General features: G+C 45.8%; 1 protein-coding gene across 2 annotated transcripts in view; it reads left to right on the top strand.

Annotated features, from left to right (window-relative positions):
* RGS9 (regulator of G protein signaling 9) overlaps window positions 1–12,895 on the top strand; it is a 69,018-nt gene that overhangs the window by 36,402 nt on the left and 19,721 nt on the right. For both annotated transcript variants that reach the window (XM_038546791.1, XM_038546792.1), the window contains exons 10-13: window positions 3,340–3,369; window positions 4,097–4,158; window positions 6,148–6,261; window positions 9,167–9,282. In XM_038546791.1, the coding sequence (XP_038402719.1) occupies window positions 3,340–3,369; window positions 4,097–4,158; window positions 6,148–6,261; window positions 9,167–9,282 (322 nt within the window). The remainder of the gene's footprint in view (window positions 1–3,339; window positions 3,370–4,096; window positions 4,159–6,147; window positions 6,262–9,166; window positions 9,283–12,895) is intronic.

Below are 12,895 nucleotides of genomic sequence, written 5' to 3' on the forward strand. Positions count from 1 at the left end.
TGTACCTACTCTCAGCAATAGTGTGTGAACCCTACTCAGTAGCCACTGTAGGTTGAGCCCTTGCTCTATGCTAGTCACCTCTATGTGTTATCTCATTTAATGCCCTCCCCCTTTGCTATCGCCTTTTACAAATAAGGAAAGAGGCTTTGAAAATTTGCAAAACTCATCGAGAGTCAGATAGCTGATAAGTGACAGAACCAGGAATTTGACCTGGGTCCCAGTCTGAAAGTCCATGCTCTTTCCTAAGCCTTACCTCCCTTCCCCAATCACATTCTCTCTCTGTCTTCTAGAAAAGTCCAAGACCCTCTTCTGCACCATCCCAATGTCCATACTCCCTTAACAGGACAGAGATAACCCTGTATGTCCATCTAGAGGAAGCTGATTCCATGGAAAGCTATTTTTAAAGCTAGAAATAACCAGTAAAATGCATGTGGGAAATCCAAGGTAAGGGCAGGGAAGCCTCTGACTCAACCAGACCCACTCCTTTGACTCCCAGAGGGTGGCTGGTAATCGCAGGAATCAGAGAACAGTCAGTGAACCGCACCACCAATGCAGAAGCCCTAACGGGGTAATGCAATCAAATGAAGTGAATTAAAATATGAAATAATGAGATAATGGCCCCAGAAACATATTAGAGCTAAAAGGCAGGCCATGCCAGGTAGAGGAGAGATGGGAGTGTGTGTATGTTATTATGGTTGACTTGCAGGGCCAGCTCCCCACGGAGCCCAGAGAACATCAGGCAGTCTGAGAATCTGGCTCATTTAATCTCTGTTGATCTTCTCAGGAGCCCCCTGCTCTCAGGAGGTTTGATCTTGTGTCCCAGGCCCTTGTTTATGACTCTGGCGGTTGAACACAGGCCTGGTATGATTGTGATCTTTACCATCATTAGTGTTTTTTTCTTCCTTAGCTTTATTGTTGACATACAACATCTATAAATTTAAGGGGTACGATGCGATGATTAAAACTATATATATTGCAAAATGATTACCACAATAAGGTTGGGTAACACGTCCATCCCGTCACATAATTGATTTTTTTTCTTTTTGAGTATGTGGTGATGGCATCTAAGATCTATTCTCTTCAACAACTGTCAAATATATAAAACAGTATTATCAGAGTCACTGTGCCCCAGATCTTGTTTCTCTGAGAGCTGGGAGTTTGTTTTCCTGTCATTAGTGTTGATTAAAGAGTTTCCTGTCTTTCTGTTTCATCTCGCGATCAGGGCTTTAGCTGTCCTTTTGTTTTAATTTTTAATGAAATTGCTGGACAGAGTCATTCTGTGGTGCAGCCCCCGTGGCTTCAAGGTCAAGAGGAAACTGGTGAAGAGTAGGCTGTTTTCTGAGTCTCATGGATCACTCCTCAGCTTTGTGAAGGGAAGATCTAGGTTTAAATCCTGGCTAAACCCGTTATTGGCCAGGAGGTATTGAGAAAGTCGCCTGTAACATCTCAGCAGCTCAGTATCCTCAGCTGAAAATCAGAATATAAAACCTCCCTCCCTTAAACTTTGTAAGGCGTCGGAGAGGTGTAAATTGCTTTGCACTGTTAAGTGATTACTATTCTAGGCAAAGATCCGGCTTCTGCTTTTTTTTTTTAATAATAAATTTATTTTTTATTGGTGTTTAATTTGCCAACATACAGAATAACACGGCTTCTGCTTTGAACAGAGGGGGAAGACCAGTAGATAGGATTCTTAATCCACTTTAGCACATTCTAACAAGAGAGTCTGAATGTATTAGATTTGAGTGCAAAGCCACTCTGGCCCCTGGGTCCTTTTTTTCCTGAAATGTGTCTTCTAAAACAGTGTCTTGTGTTAAAAGATAATGGGAACAGATAATCCAAAATATGGATCATTGTGGTAGTGTCTTCAACTTTTTAGGTGGAAAAAGTTCAATTCTACTAAGCTTAGACTAATCTCCATTTTTCTAGGCCTCCAAGCACATGGCAGCTGTCATTTATCTGATTTTTTTTTTTTTTTTGAGCATCTACTCTGCACCAGAAATTATGCTAGAGGCAGGCATGGTGGCCCTGCTTTTAGTGGTGGCTGGTGGGTGATACATATATGAAACAAAATGACACAAATATTTAATCACAGCTGTGGTAAGGGCTATGCAGGAAGAAGTCAGGGTGTGTGTGAATCCAAAACAGAGAGACCCGCCTTTTAGTTTTCTGAGATAACTTTCCCTACTCCCCCACCCAGGAAAAAGGATTTCCTGTGAAAAGCAATTACATAAAAGCAATCTAATAAAGCAAAATGAAACCCTGCATGGATTAGAAAGGAGAGATACGTATGTGACATTCCAGATTAGACCCTCCTCTATTCCTTGTCAGTGGGCTCATAGGCCAATACTTAACTTTGCTAACTGGCTAAGGGAAATCGTGTCCTCCTCGGGCTTCTGATTCTATTCCCAGCGAAGATCTGGTTGTGTTAAGCTGCTTGGATTCTGGAAGCCAGGAACGAAGATGATCAATTTAAAGTGTAACAGTCAGCACCAAGTAGCCCCTGGACACAACCAAACCTGAAAAAACCAAGACTGGCATCACCAGCTGTGCCCAACTTCCAGGAGTTGCATGAAGCAGAGAAGTGATGCTAAGGACGCATGTCTGATTATAGAGGGATTTAGGAGGAGGCAGGTCTGAGTGGTATCTAGGAGGTTCTAAGAGCCTATACATGGAGTCTCTCTTGGGAGCCAGCTTTTCTCTGCTATATCGCAAAAAAATCCAGAGAGAGGATGCCCTACAGCTCACTCCAGGCACGAATCTGCTTTGGCTGCTTCAACAAGAGGATGGGGCCCACCTGATATGATCTACATCAAAACAGCTCCACTCTGGGACTTAGCTTTCAGTGGTTGCAGGTCTCAAGTTTTTCAATCGTGTGCTTTATATTTGGCAATGTGGTTGCCTTCTCCCCCCAACACTTGTATTGGTCAAGTTGTTATGAATGCCTGAGGAATGGATCTCTCCTGGGAGAAAAGAAACAAACATTCCAACTGCATACTTGTTTCCCCATATTTATGTCTCATTCCATTTAGGGTAGGCACTGTGGTAGATTGGGACCAATCCCAAACATAGTCTTGAATTCATCTTGGCTTTTGGGAGAACAGCGTGCAGTTATAGTAGTAAATCATATGCGTTCCCTCATCAGAGCCTTGGTCGAACTAATTCTCCAGTGGTTGTCTAGAACAGGGTGAAGGCAGTGGTCATGGGGAAATCCTGTCTTTTAAGTAAGAAAAGGTGAAACCATTTTTTTCATGGGCAAGGATTTTTATTTCTCAAATGGGTATTTGAACCATAATGAATTAATGGCATCTGTTTAATGGTTTTTGCTTCTTTGTTTTACAGAAACAAACAATCACTGCTGTCAGAAAAGAGGTAATTAGTTTCCCAGTCCCAGGGAAGTTTGATTTTCAGTCCTCTAACAAATTATATGTACTTTGGCTTTATGCTCTGCCCTCAGTAGTGAAATGAAAAACCACGTGTAATGTTCAAACAATTATTTCTGGATTAATGAACGGCGCAGAATGACAAAGCATCTTTTGTAAGATCTAAATGGATCAGTGCTGAGGCTCAGGATATGAAACACCATCAGAAGAGCCCAGATCTGAGGGATGTGGGGTAGATGCCACAGGGTCTGCTTGCCCACCCCAGCCCCTCCTCCCACAATTATGGGGCAAGTTTAGAATCTCTCTGAAGAGGCATACTGCTTATTTTGGCAAATTTTGTGTCCAGGGTGCAAGACAGAGCTCTTGAAGGTGTTGGCTATTGAGGTTAGACCTGCTGTGTCAGCCAGAGGCATCTGAGGGAAAAGCCAAGCATCCATCCCCACGTCTCGATTTAATGCTCCTTAGAACCTTTTGTTTTTCCAATTGGTACCTCTTCCTGAACTGATACATGATGGGCTGTGGAGGCTCCTAATTTAGAGTTTGGGGTCACCCCTCTACTGTGGGTCTCTGCCCTGTTAGTACCACCATGAGTGGCTTAAGGGGATGGAAGGGCAGATAAGTGGCTTCTGGTTCTGGGGGCCATGTGTGAGTGCCAGTGCTAGTGACACTCAAGGGTGGGGAAATTGGGCATCCTCTAACCACTGTGTCTCTTCCAGATCATGTATTACCAACAGGCCTTAATGAGGTCCACGGTGAAGTCTTCTGTGTCCCTTGGAGGGTAGGTCCCTAATTTGTTGGTCTTGCTGAGGTTGGAGCACGAGGTGGGCAAGAGGAGAACTTTCTGCTTTAAGGAGAACTTGAGCGGTCATGAGCTGACCTATCCTAAGGAACTCTGAGGGACAAAACCGGTCTTCTCAGGATTACGTTCCTAACTCTCAGTCTTCGTGTGTCCAGGGCTCATCTTGGGTTAGCCAAAGTTAGGGTTGGGTCAGGTTTTGTACAAGACTTATTGTTCTTGGAAGCCACTACTGTGTGGATGAAGAAGGTGGGCAGAATTGAAAGTTCATAGACTGGACCCTCTGGGGGATCCACACTAGCCTGTATTCCTGTCGCTACCCACTCAAATTTATTAGAGATATGTGAGTTATGTTTACTGGTTCAATGTCTACTTAAATGTCCGTTGTTAATTTCTGATTTAAAATCTACTTACGAAAAAAAAATCTACTTAGGATAAATCAGAAATTTACATTTGACTTATGGAACATCCAGAAGGGGACCTTGAGCCAGTCCCCCAGAGGACATTATTGGGGAGATACAAAAGGGTGTAGTGCCCCCCAGAGGGTTTAGGACCACCTTGCTAACTCAAAGATTTTCCTGCATACATGAAAATGGACTTGACTTCTTTCTGGAGAGGCACAACATGGCTAATGATTGATTTTGATTTTGCGAGACCCAAGCAGTGGTACCAATCAAGATGGAAGATGTTGTATTTTGTCCAGTGCCTTTCTTCCAATGTGGCGAGGGGTCAGGCTCTTATAGAAAAAAACGAACAAATCCTTCACATATCTTCTTACATCTTCCCAAATCCCTGCTTTGTATACATACCACCTGCCTGAGAAAATGTGCCCTGACCCCACCCGCAGATTTCCACAGCTCCTGTCTGCAGCTGCTGAGCTCCATCCGTCACAGATGAGAGTGTACCGGTTTACTCAATAGTCACTCACTTTGGGTCGTAACAATCATCATTGTTTTAGGAGAAAGTAAAAACCCTCTACTGTGATGTACCAGAAACCCACTTTAACGAAACCAAACAGAAAGCACATGGAAGGAGATACAAAGGTTGTTGGATACTTCTGACACCCACTCTCCAATTTCTGTTTGTTTTAGGGACTCATTATGAGGATTTAACATCACTGGTGTTAGGACTTGTCGGCCAGTTTTCTTTTTTCTTCCCTTCTGTTGCCCCACTCTAAAGGCCTTGCTGAGAATTGAGAGGGTCTTGGGAGAAATGAAGCCAAGGGGCCTGAGTTTTGCACAGAACTGTAAACCTAATGTTCTGGGATATCTCCAGGGCATGGGTTCTGTTCTATCAAAATCTCCTGGCTGTGGGCAGATGGCAGAGCAGGTGTCTCATGTGTATACCGTGGGTGCAGTCCCCCCACCCAAGGGCCAGAGGCACAGCAGGCTTTTCCACACTGCCCGTGCCCCAGGAATGTGCTGCCTAGGCAGGTCTAACTCACATAGAAGAAATTAGCTCTTGCTCATATTTGTGAATGTGGGATTCACACCTCAGTGAGACCATAGGCTTTGAGTGATGAATCTAGGTTCCCAAATTTAGGCATCATCCTGACCAAGTGGGGAACGTGATGTGGCAACAGAATCTCAGAGAGACCATGGCAACCTCATGCTTCCAAGATGGCACCACTAGGACACTGGTTTGAACACATGCAAACTGACCGGCTTTGAACTTTGAAGACTCATGATAAAATATCAAGAGGCCTTGTTTTAATGACATCAGTACAGTAGAGAAACTGCAAAGGGATTGGACGGGAAGACGATGTGTCATCTCATGAGTAGATCAGGGACAGATCCTGTCAAATACCTGCCAATCCCGAAGGCTATTAGAGCATGTTTCTAAGAAGGCAGCAATAAGTATGCAACTAAATCGATAAAGAGACAGGAGGACAGGCTGGTCAATCAACCTGAGTATTGATTTCGCCTCTTGGGTGTTGAACTTCTAGGAAATCATTTTCCATTTGCTTTTCAGGATTGTCAAATACAGCGAGCAGTTTTTGTCCAATGACGCCATCATGTCAGGCTGCCTCCCTAGCAATCCTTGGATAACAGATGACACCCAGTTCTGGGACTTAAACGCTAAATTGTATGTATTTGATATATTGGTGTTTTGTGTGTGTGTGTGTGTGTTTTTAAAATAGCCTTTTGAGTTATAATTCAAGTGCCATACAATTCATCCAATTGAAAGTGTGCAATTCGGTGGTTTCTACTATATTCCTGGAGTCGTGCCACGATTACCACAGTTAATTTTAAAACATTTTCATCACCCAAATAAGAACCCCCTTCACTTCCCCAAAACCCCTTCAGCCCTAGGCAACCATAAAACTACGTTCTGTTTCTGTGCATTTGATGAGTTTGGACATTTCACATAAATGGAATGATAAACTATGTGGTCTTTTGTGATTAGCTTTTATTTATTTATTTATTTTTTTACTGAAAATAATGCTTTCAGAGTTTATCTGTATGGTGCAGTGTATTAGTACTCCATCCTTATAAATGTGTGAGTGATAGTCACTGTAAGGAGATACACTTTTTTTTTTAAGATCCATTCATCAGTTGGTGGACATCGTCTCTGTCCTTTAGCTATTATGAACAATGCTGCTGCGAACATTTGTGTACAGATTTTTGTGTGGACGTATGTTTTCATTTCTCTTAGGCATGTACCTAGCGGTAGAAATTCTGGGTCAGCTGGTAACTCTCTACTAGTAATATATTGTTTTTGAACAGAAAACGATCATCTTTATGGCTTTGCAGTTTTGATATCTAATTAGAGAAAAAAATAAGTTCCTGGAGGCCAGGGCCCTACACCTGCCTTGGCAATTATACCACTCACTCCTTTGCTCTGTTTGTGGATTATAAAGAATCGTGGCTCCTGACTGGGCCTATGTAAGCCTGTTGTTTGTAGGAGGCAAAAAGGTAGAAATGCAGAAGGAGAAGCATAAGCTGATGAAGGAAGAAGAGAAGGTGTAATAGTCACATCAGAGGGAAAGATAGGGCAGGAGGGGAGGAAGGAAGTGGCTGGTCAGCGTGGGTAAGACAGGTGGGGTGATGCGAAGGATTGAGACCATCAGGTGAATACCACAGTTCAGGTCCCCACCAAGGTCATTACCACGTAAGGCACAAGGAACATGCAGGTAGCACAGATCCAGCCAGGTGAACAAGCAGAGCTTCCCCTTAGCTTGGGGAATCCTTCCACCTCCTGGCCTGCTGAGGGCAGCTGATGGGTTAAGGAGGGTGCTCATGTGAGTGTGGGGTCTACTAGTGTCACCTGCAGGGCCCAAGATTCTAGAGCCACCTTCCGGAGAGGCCTCCCTCCCACGCTGGGAGCTCTAGTTATTAGGGTGTTCCAGTTCCCAGTGTGTCAGGGAAGAGAAGTGACCGGAATCGCCTTGTGTGCAAGGATGTGCATTATTCAGCTCTCTCTGGAGGAGAAGACAGGGCTGCCTGGCCAGAGAAAGGGTTTTCTTGGGAGAGCTTGGGATGGAGACGCGGTTAGCTGCTGAATTTTAAATGAAATGGAGAATACGGTATTGAAGCTTGAAGCAGAGATGTGCTGGGGAAAAGAACAGGGGTGATGTATTGTGTAGGAGCCATCCATCAGAGGGTTCTAGAGGGGTGATGCCAAATGGAGGCCCCACTGAACAGAGGAAGCCTTGTTCTGAATGGTTTAGATCTTCAAGCCGTATTCAAATCACCTGGGAGGCTTAAAAACAACAAACAAACAAAAATCAACATCCAGCCCTCACCCCCAAAGCCTCTTATTTGGCCCAGGCTCCCTTCTTATCCTCACCAATGGTTTTTAAAAGCTCGCATTGACTTTAATGAATAGCCGGGACTCACAACACTGGTTTAGAGCATTGGCTCCCAGTATGGCCCCTGGACCAGTAGCTGCAGCATCATCAGGGAGCTTGTTAGAAATGCAGATTCTGGGCCCCACCGACCCCTGTGAACCAGAAACTCAAGGGATAGCACCCAGCAGTCTGTGTTATTATGAGCACATGTCTGCTTCTTATGTGAGCCTTGGTCTTCTCAGCAATACATGGGGATGACAATGGACAGCTCACAGGTCATTGCTTAAAGACCTAGCGATGTTTGTAAAACACAGTGCCTCACAGGCGGTGACAGACTGGTGGCTCTTCATGTTAGTACAATATTTGTACTGTTTTCACGTTGCTATAGAAGGCACAAACTTGCTTGGCCGCCTTTAGATCCCATGAGCATGAATTGTAGCCGGTCCCGGCTCTAGCTGCCACCTTAGTGGGAGGTGTGGTGTCGTGGACTTGGAAACCTGTGTTTCCAAGGGGCTCTGTTGGGTTCTGGAGAATTTCATAAGGAAAAGGAGAAAAGCTAACTCTTTTTCTCATTTTCTGGAATGTTAGACCTCAGCCAGCTGTGCTCAAATGTCCTACCTGGGAGCAGCGAGACCTTTCCAAATGTGGAAGTGCTGGGGGATTTGTATCTTGGAGGAGGCCCTGGGAGAGGGTGTATCGGTGACAGTAGGGTCTGCCTGGGGTTGGGGGCCTGAGGGCAGGTACAGGACAAATCATTGGCTCCTACTAGATGCCCATGTAGTCCCGTGGTGAAGGGACATGGGGCAGGGTGGCAGTGGCCAGAACACCCATCACCAGTGCTGCTCTGGAATCCTCTTCTAGTCTGATGTGGCAACCGACCCTCCGCTGGCCAGTCTCCATAGGCCTTGGAGGCGGCATCTGTGTTCCTTTGCCCTGAAGTAGAAAGGAGTGGGCCCGAGTGTGAGGCTGTTTGCTGTGGGCATCCTTCTCACCTCCGGGGTACCAGTTTTCCAGATGAGCCCAGGGGACTTACCTGAGGCTGCATTTTCCTAGCAAGTGATTACTTGGATTGTTCATTTGTGCAGGGATTGGGGTGGGGGAGGATTGGGTTGAGCCCCAGGCTGTGGGACTCCTGAGCTTGGTGGGGGCCCCTCCCCTGCATTGAGTGTCTGGTGCATTCATAAATCATCATCCTTGCAGGGTGGAAGTCCCAACCAAGATGCGGGTGGAACGATGGGCTTTCAACTTCAGCGAATTGATCCGAGACCCCAAGGGCCGACAGAGCTTTCAGTACTTTCTCAAGAAAGAATTCAGTGGTGGGTCTTTGATTTTTTTAAATACAATTTTTACTTTTAGAAACACCCCTGCAAGTGTCAAGCATAGGGTTTCGAGGATTTCTCAGTAGAGGCCCCATAGTTGGGGGATGGCGTGGGGCCAGGGTACTGCATCTGCTGACAAAATCCACGTAGCATTACCCACATCTTCGAGGGCTTTGTCCCCTCTGGCTCTTCTCACTTTCTCATGCTGATTCTGGGGTCACCAGTCCAAGAGTCCTGCACCCCCTGCAGCTGAGTACAGCTCCTCAGGGAACCCCCGGCCAGAAGGGAAGCCAAAAAGCAAATTTTCTCTGTCTGGCAGCCTGGTTTCCTTCAGCTCACTGCTTCTCTGACCAGGCTGAGCATTTGAGTCACCTGGGGGTATTTTAAAAACACATCCACCCAGATCCCATCTCCAGATGCCTCTTTTTTATTGGTTTGGGGTGGGAGCTCGGCAGGTTTGAAAACTCCCCAGGTGATTCTAATATGTGGCTGCGCTGGAGAACCACCATCTCAGCTTCCGCTTTGCTTCCTTTGGGGCATCAGGAGCGGGACAGGCGGGGCCCTGTTTTATACTCCATCTCCAAGTGGCTCAGCATGGCAGGGAGGCACTTGCAACTCCTTAAATACACTGCCCCTGAGAAAACATCTGGGAAAATTAAAGGTCAGATTAGGTTCGATTTCAATAGGCCAAGCGTTCAGTTGGGCTTCTCCAGCCTTTGCTGAAAGAAGTGTTTTTATGGGATCCGTTCATTTGCTTACTGGATCCCTGACCCTGCAGAGCATCCTATTTGAACCTCCATTCTCAGCCACTTGCTCCCAGGACCCATTTGTCTATGGGGTTGCGCCTGAAACTAATCCCAGGGGACATGCCATTAGCCTGCTTGACTGTCTGATGCAGCACATTACAATATGGATTCCTGACAATCCTTCTCTCTAATCAAGCCTAATTGCCGTGATAAAATAAAACCCAGAATAGATGATGGGAAAGGCAAGTGCTTTTAGCTGCCCCCCGCCACCCCAAGCAACTGGCGAATAAGAGGATAGAGTGCCATCTAGCGGCAGCATGGCAAACTGCACCCTGAGCTTTCCCACCCTCACTTGGTAATAGTGAGAATCTGTTGAAAAGATTTCCTTGTGTTATTAAAATAGCACTTCTGGTGATCTCCTCAAGAGATTCCCGAGGCTTCAGGGGTAAACAGGGGAGATGAATCGTGAGTTTTCTCATTTAAATCACGTTTTTAAGAAATCGGGATCTACTTCGCATACCATAAATACGCGTACCATGTAATTCACGTGCCATCATCCTTTTAGAGTGTACAGTTCAGTGGGTTTTTATTTATTTTTTAAAAAGGTTTTATTTATATATTTACGAGACACACAGAGAGAGGCAGAGACATAGCAGAGGGAGAAGTAGGCTGCCTGCAGGGAGCTCGATGTGGGGCTCAATCCCAGGACCCCAGGATCACACCCTGGGCTGAAGGCAGACGCTCAAAACACTGAGCCACCCGGAGGTCCCCAGTTCAGTGGTTTTTAGTATAGTCACAAAGTTGCACAACTGTCATCACTATTTATTTGTAGGACATTTTTACCACCTCACAAAGAAACCCCAAACCCGTTAAAAGCCATTCCCATTCCTCTCTCTTCCTCTGCCCCCTCCCTTCTTTCCCCTTCCTCACCATTTAGGTGACCTCGAATTTCCTGTCTATCTTCATGGATATGCCTCTTATGGACATTTCATATAAATGGGATCATACCTTATGTGGCTTTTTGTCTTCTTTCACACAACATAGTGTTTTCAGGGTTCATTCCTGTTACATCATTTAATGGCCCTTCATTCCTTTTTATGACCAAATAATATTCCATAGTACGGAGAGGCCACCTTTCGTTTATCCATTCATCATTTGGTGGCCCTTTGGGCTGTTGTGAATAATGCTGCTATGCACACTCATGCACACGTTTTTCATGTGCTCACTTAATTTTTTATGGTAATAAAATATTCATCACATAAAATTTATCATTCTAACCGTTTTTAAATGTATGGTTCAGTGGCATTCCGCACATTCACGTTGTTGTGTACCCATCACCACCATCTACCTCCAGAACTGTTTATTTTCTCCAACTGAAACTCTGTCCCCGTGAAACACTAGCTCCCCATTCGCTGTCCCCCCCAGCTCCTGGTGACCACTGTTCTACTTTCTGTGTCTATGAATTACTCTATTTTTAGGTACCTCATGTAAGAGGAATCATACTTCTTTTTTGTCCTTTTGTACGGGCTTATTTCACTCATTTCACTAATGTCTTCAAGGGTCATCCCTATTGTAACCTATGTTAGAATTTTATTCCTTTGTAAGGCTGAATCACATCCCATTGTATGGTTTTGGCTATCCATTCATCTGCTGATGGACATTTTTGCTTCCACCTTTGGCTATGGTAAATAATTGCTCATTTAATTTTAACCTTAAGCATTTGCTTTTTTTTTTTTTTTTTTTTTTGCCATGAGTAAGGTGGTCTCCATCGCACTTGTTGTGAGAGTGATTGGCTGTCACTTAAAAGCATCACTGGCTTGTCCACTCCTGCCTGTGATCTCAATCCTAAGAGCACCCTGATATTCATGTTGAAGAGGAAGGATCACTATAGTTATGGGACAGACATCAACTAGTTTAGAATTATGCCGCTTTTTCCATTCCGATGCACCTGGGAACTTTCCAGAGAATGGTGTGAATGGAGAGGAGGGGGAGCTCCTGTCTCTTTCCCCACCCCACAGCATACTGTGATTTACACACATGCACGTGCACACACGCACATACAACACACACCTACCCACATGCACACCCATGTGTAATGTGCACACACAGCCACTTGCTGCCCCACTGCTGTGATCATCTGTATTTTCTTAGGCACAGATGATCACCTGGGTTGCTTGGACCCAAGTACTCGCACTCCTTGTGGGTGCCGTGGGGAAGTGAAGGCTCGAGAGGAGACTGGCTTTCCTTCCGGGCCCAGAGGAGCCGAGTCTATGAGGCTCAGGTGAGCCTCCTCTGGGTCCCCCAGTGGCCAGGCCTTCCCTGAGAGTCCATCATTGCTGGAGCAGCCACTCTGTAAGGACCTTTGGCTGGAATATGCCACACGGGGGGGCTGTGAAAGCGGGGGTCTCTACACACAAAGGAAGCAGAAGTCATGTGCAGCTGCTGAGCATGAGCGAGGTGAACGGGGGCTTTATGAAGAAAGCCTGTGGGGGAGCAAGCAGGACGTGGGTACAAGCCTATCCTATGCTAGCTTGTTCAAGCAGTGTTTGCTACAGTCACATTCCAGGACAGTCCTAGGGCGTTGATAGGACCTCTGACCCCAGGAGAGGCCCGCGTGGCTGCAAACGTGGTGGGCGCCAGGCTGGTTCATTTCAGAGACCACGTGCGGGGCAATGGCAGGTGAACAATGTTCTCCCAGGCTCTGGAAGCAAGACTCGGCTCCTCCTCTCGAGGGGTGTTTTGTCCAGCCTCGCAGCGTGGCCTGGGCGTGTTCTGCAGAGGGGAGATGCTCCCTGGGGCATGGGGACTGAATCTGCCTCTGCTGACCCATCTCTCTTCTTTCCTCTTTTCTTCTCCCACCTTGG

Source organism: Canis lupus, chromosome 9 (genome assembly GCF_011100685.1).
Source record: "Canis lupus familiaris isolate Mischka breed German Shepherd chromosome 9, alternate assembly UU_Cfam_GSD_1.0, whole genome shotgun sequence".
NCBI classification, from domain to species: Eukaryota; Metazoa; Chordata; class Mammalia; order Carnivora; family Canidae; genus Canis; species Canis lupus.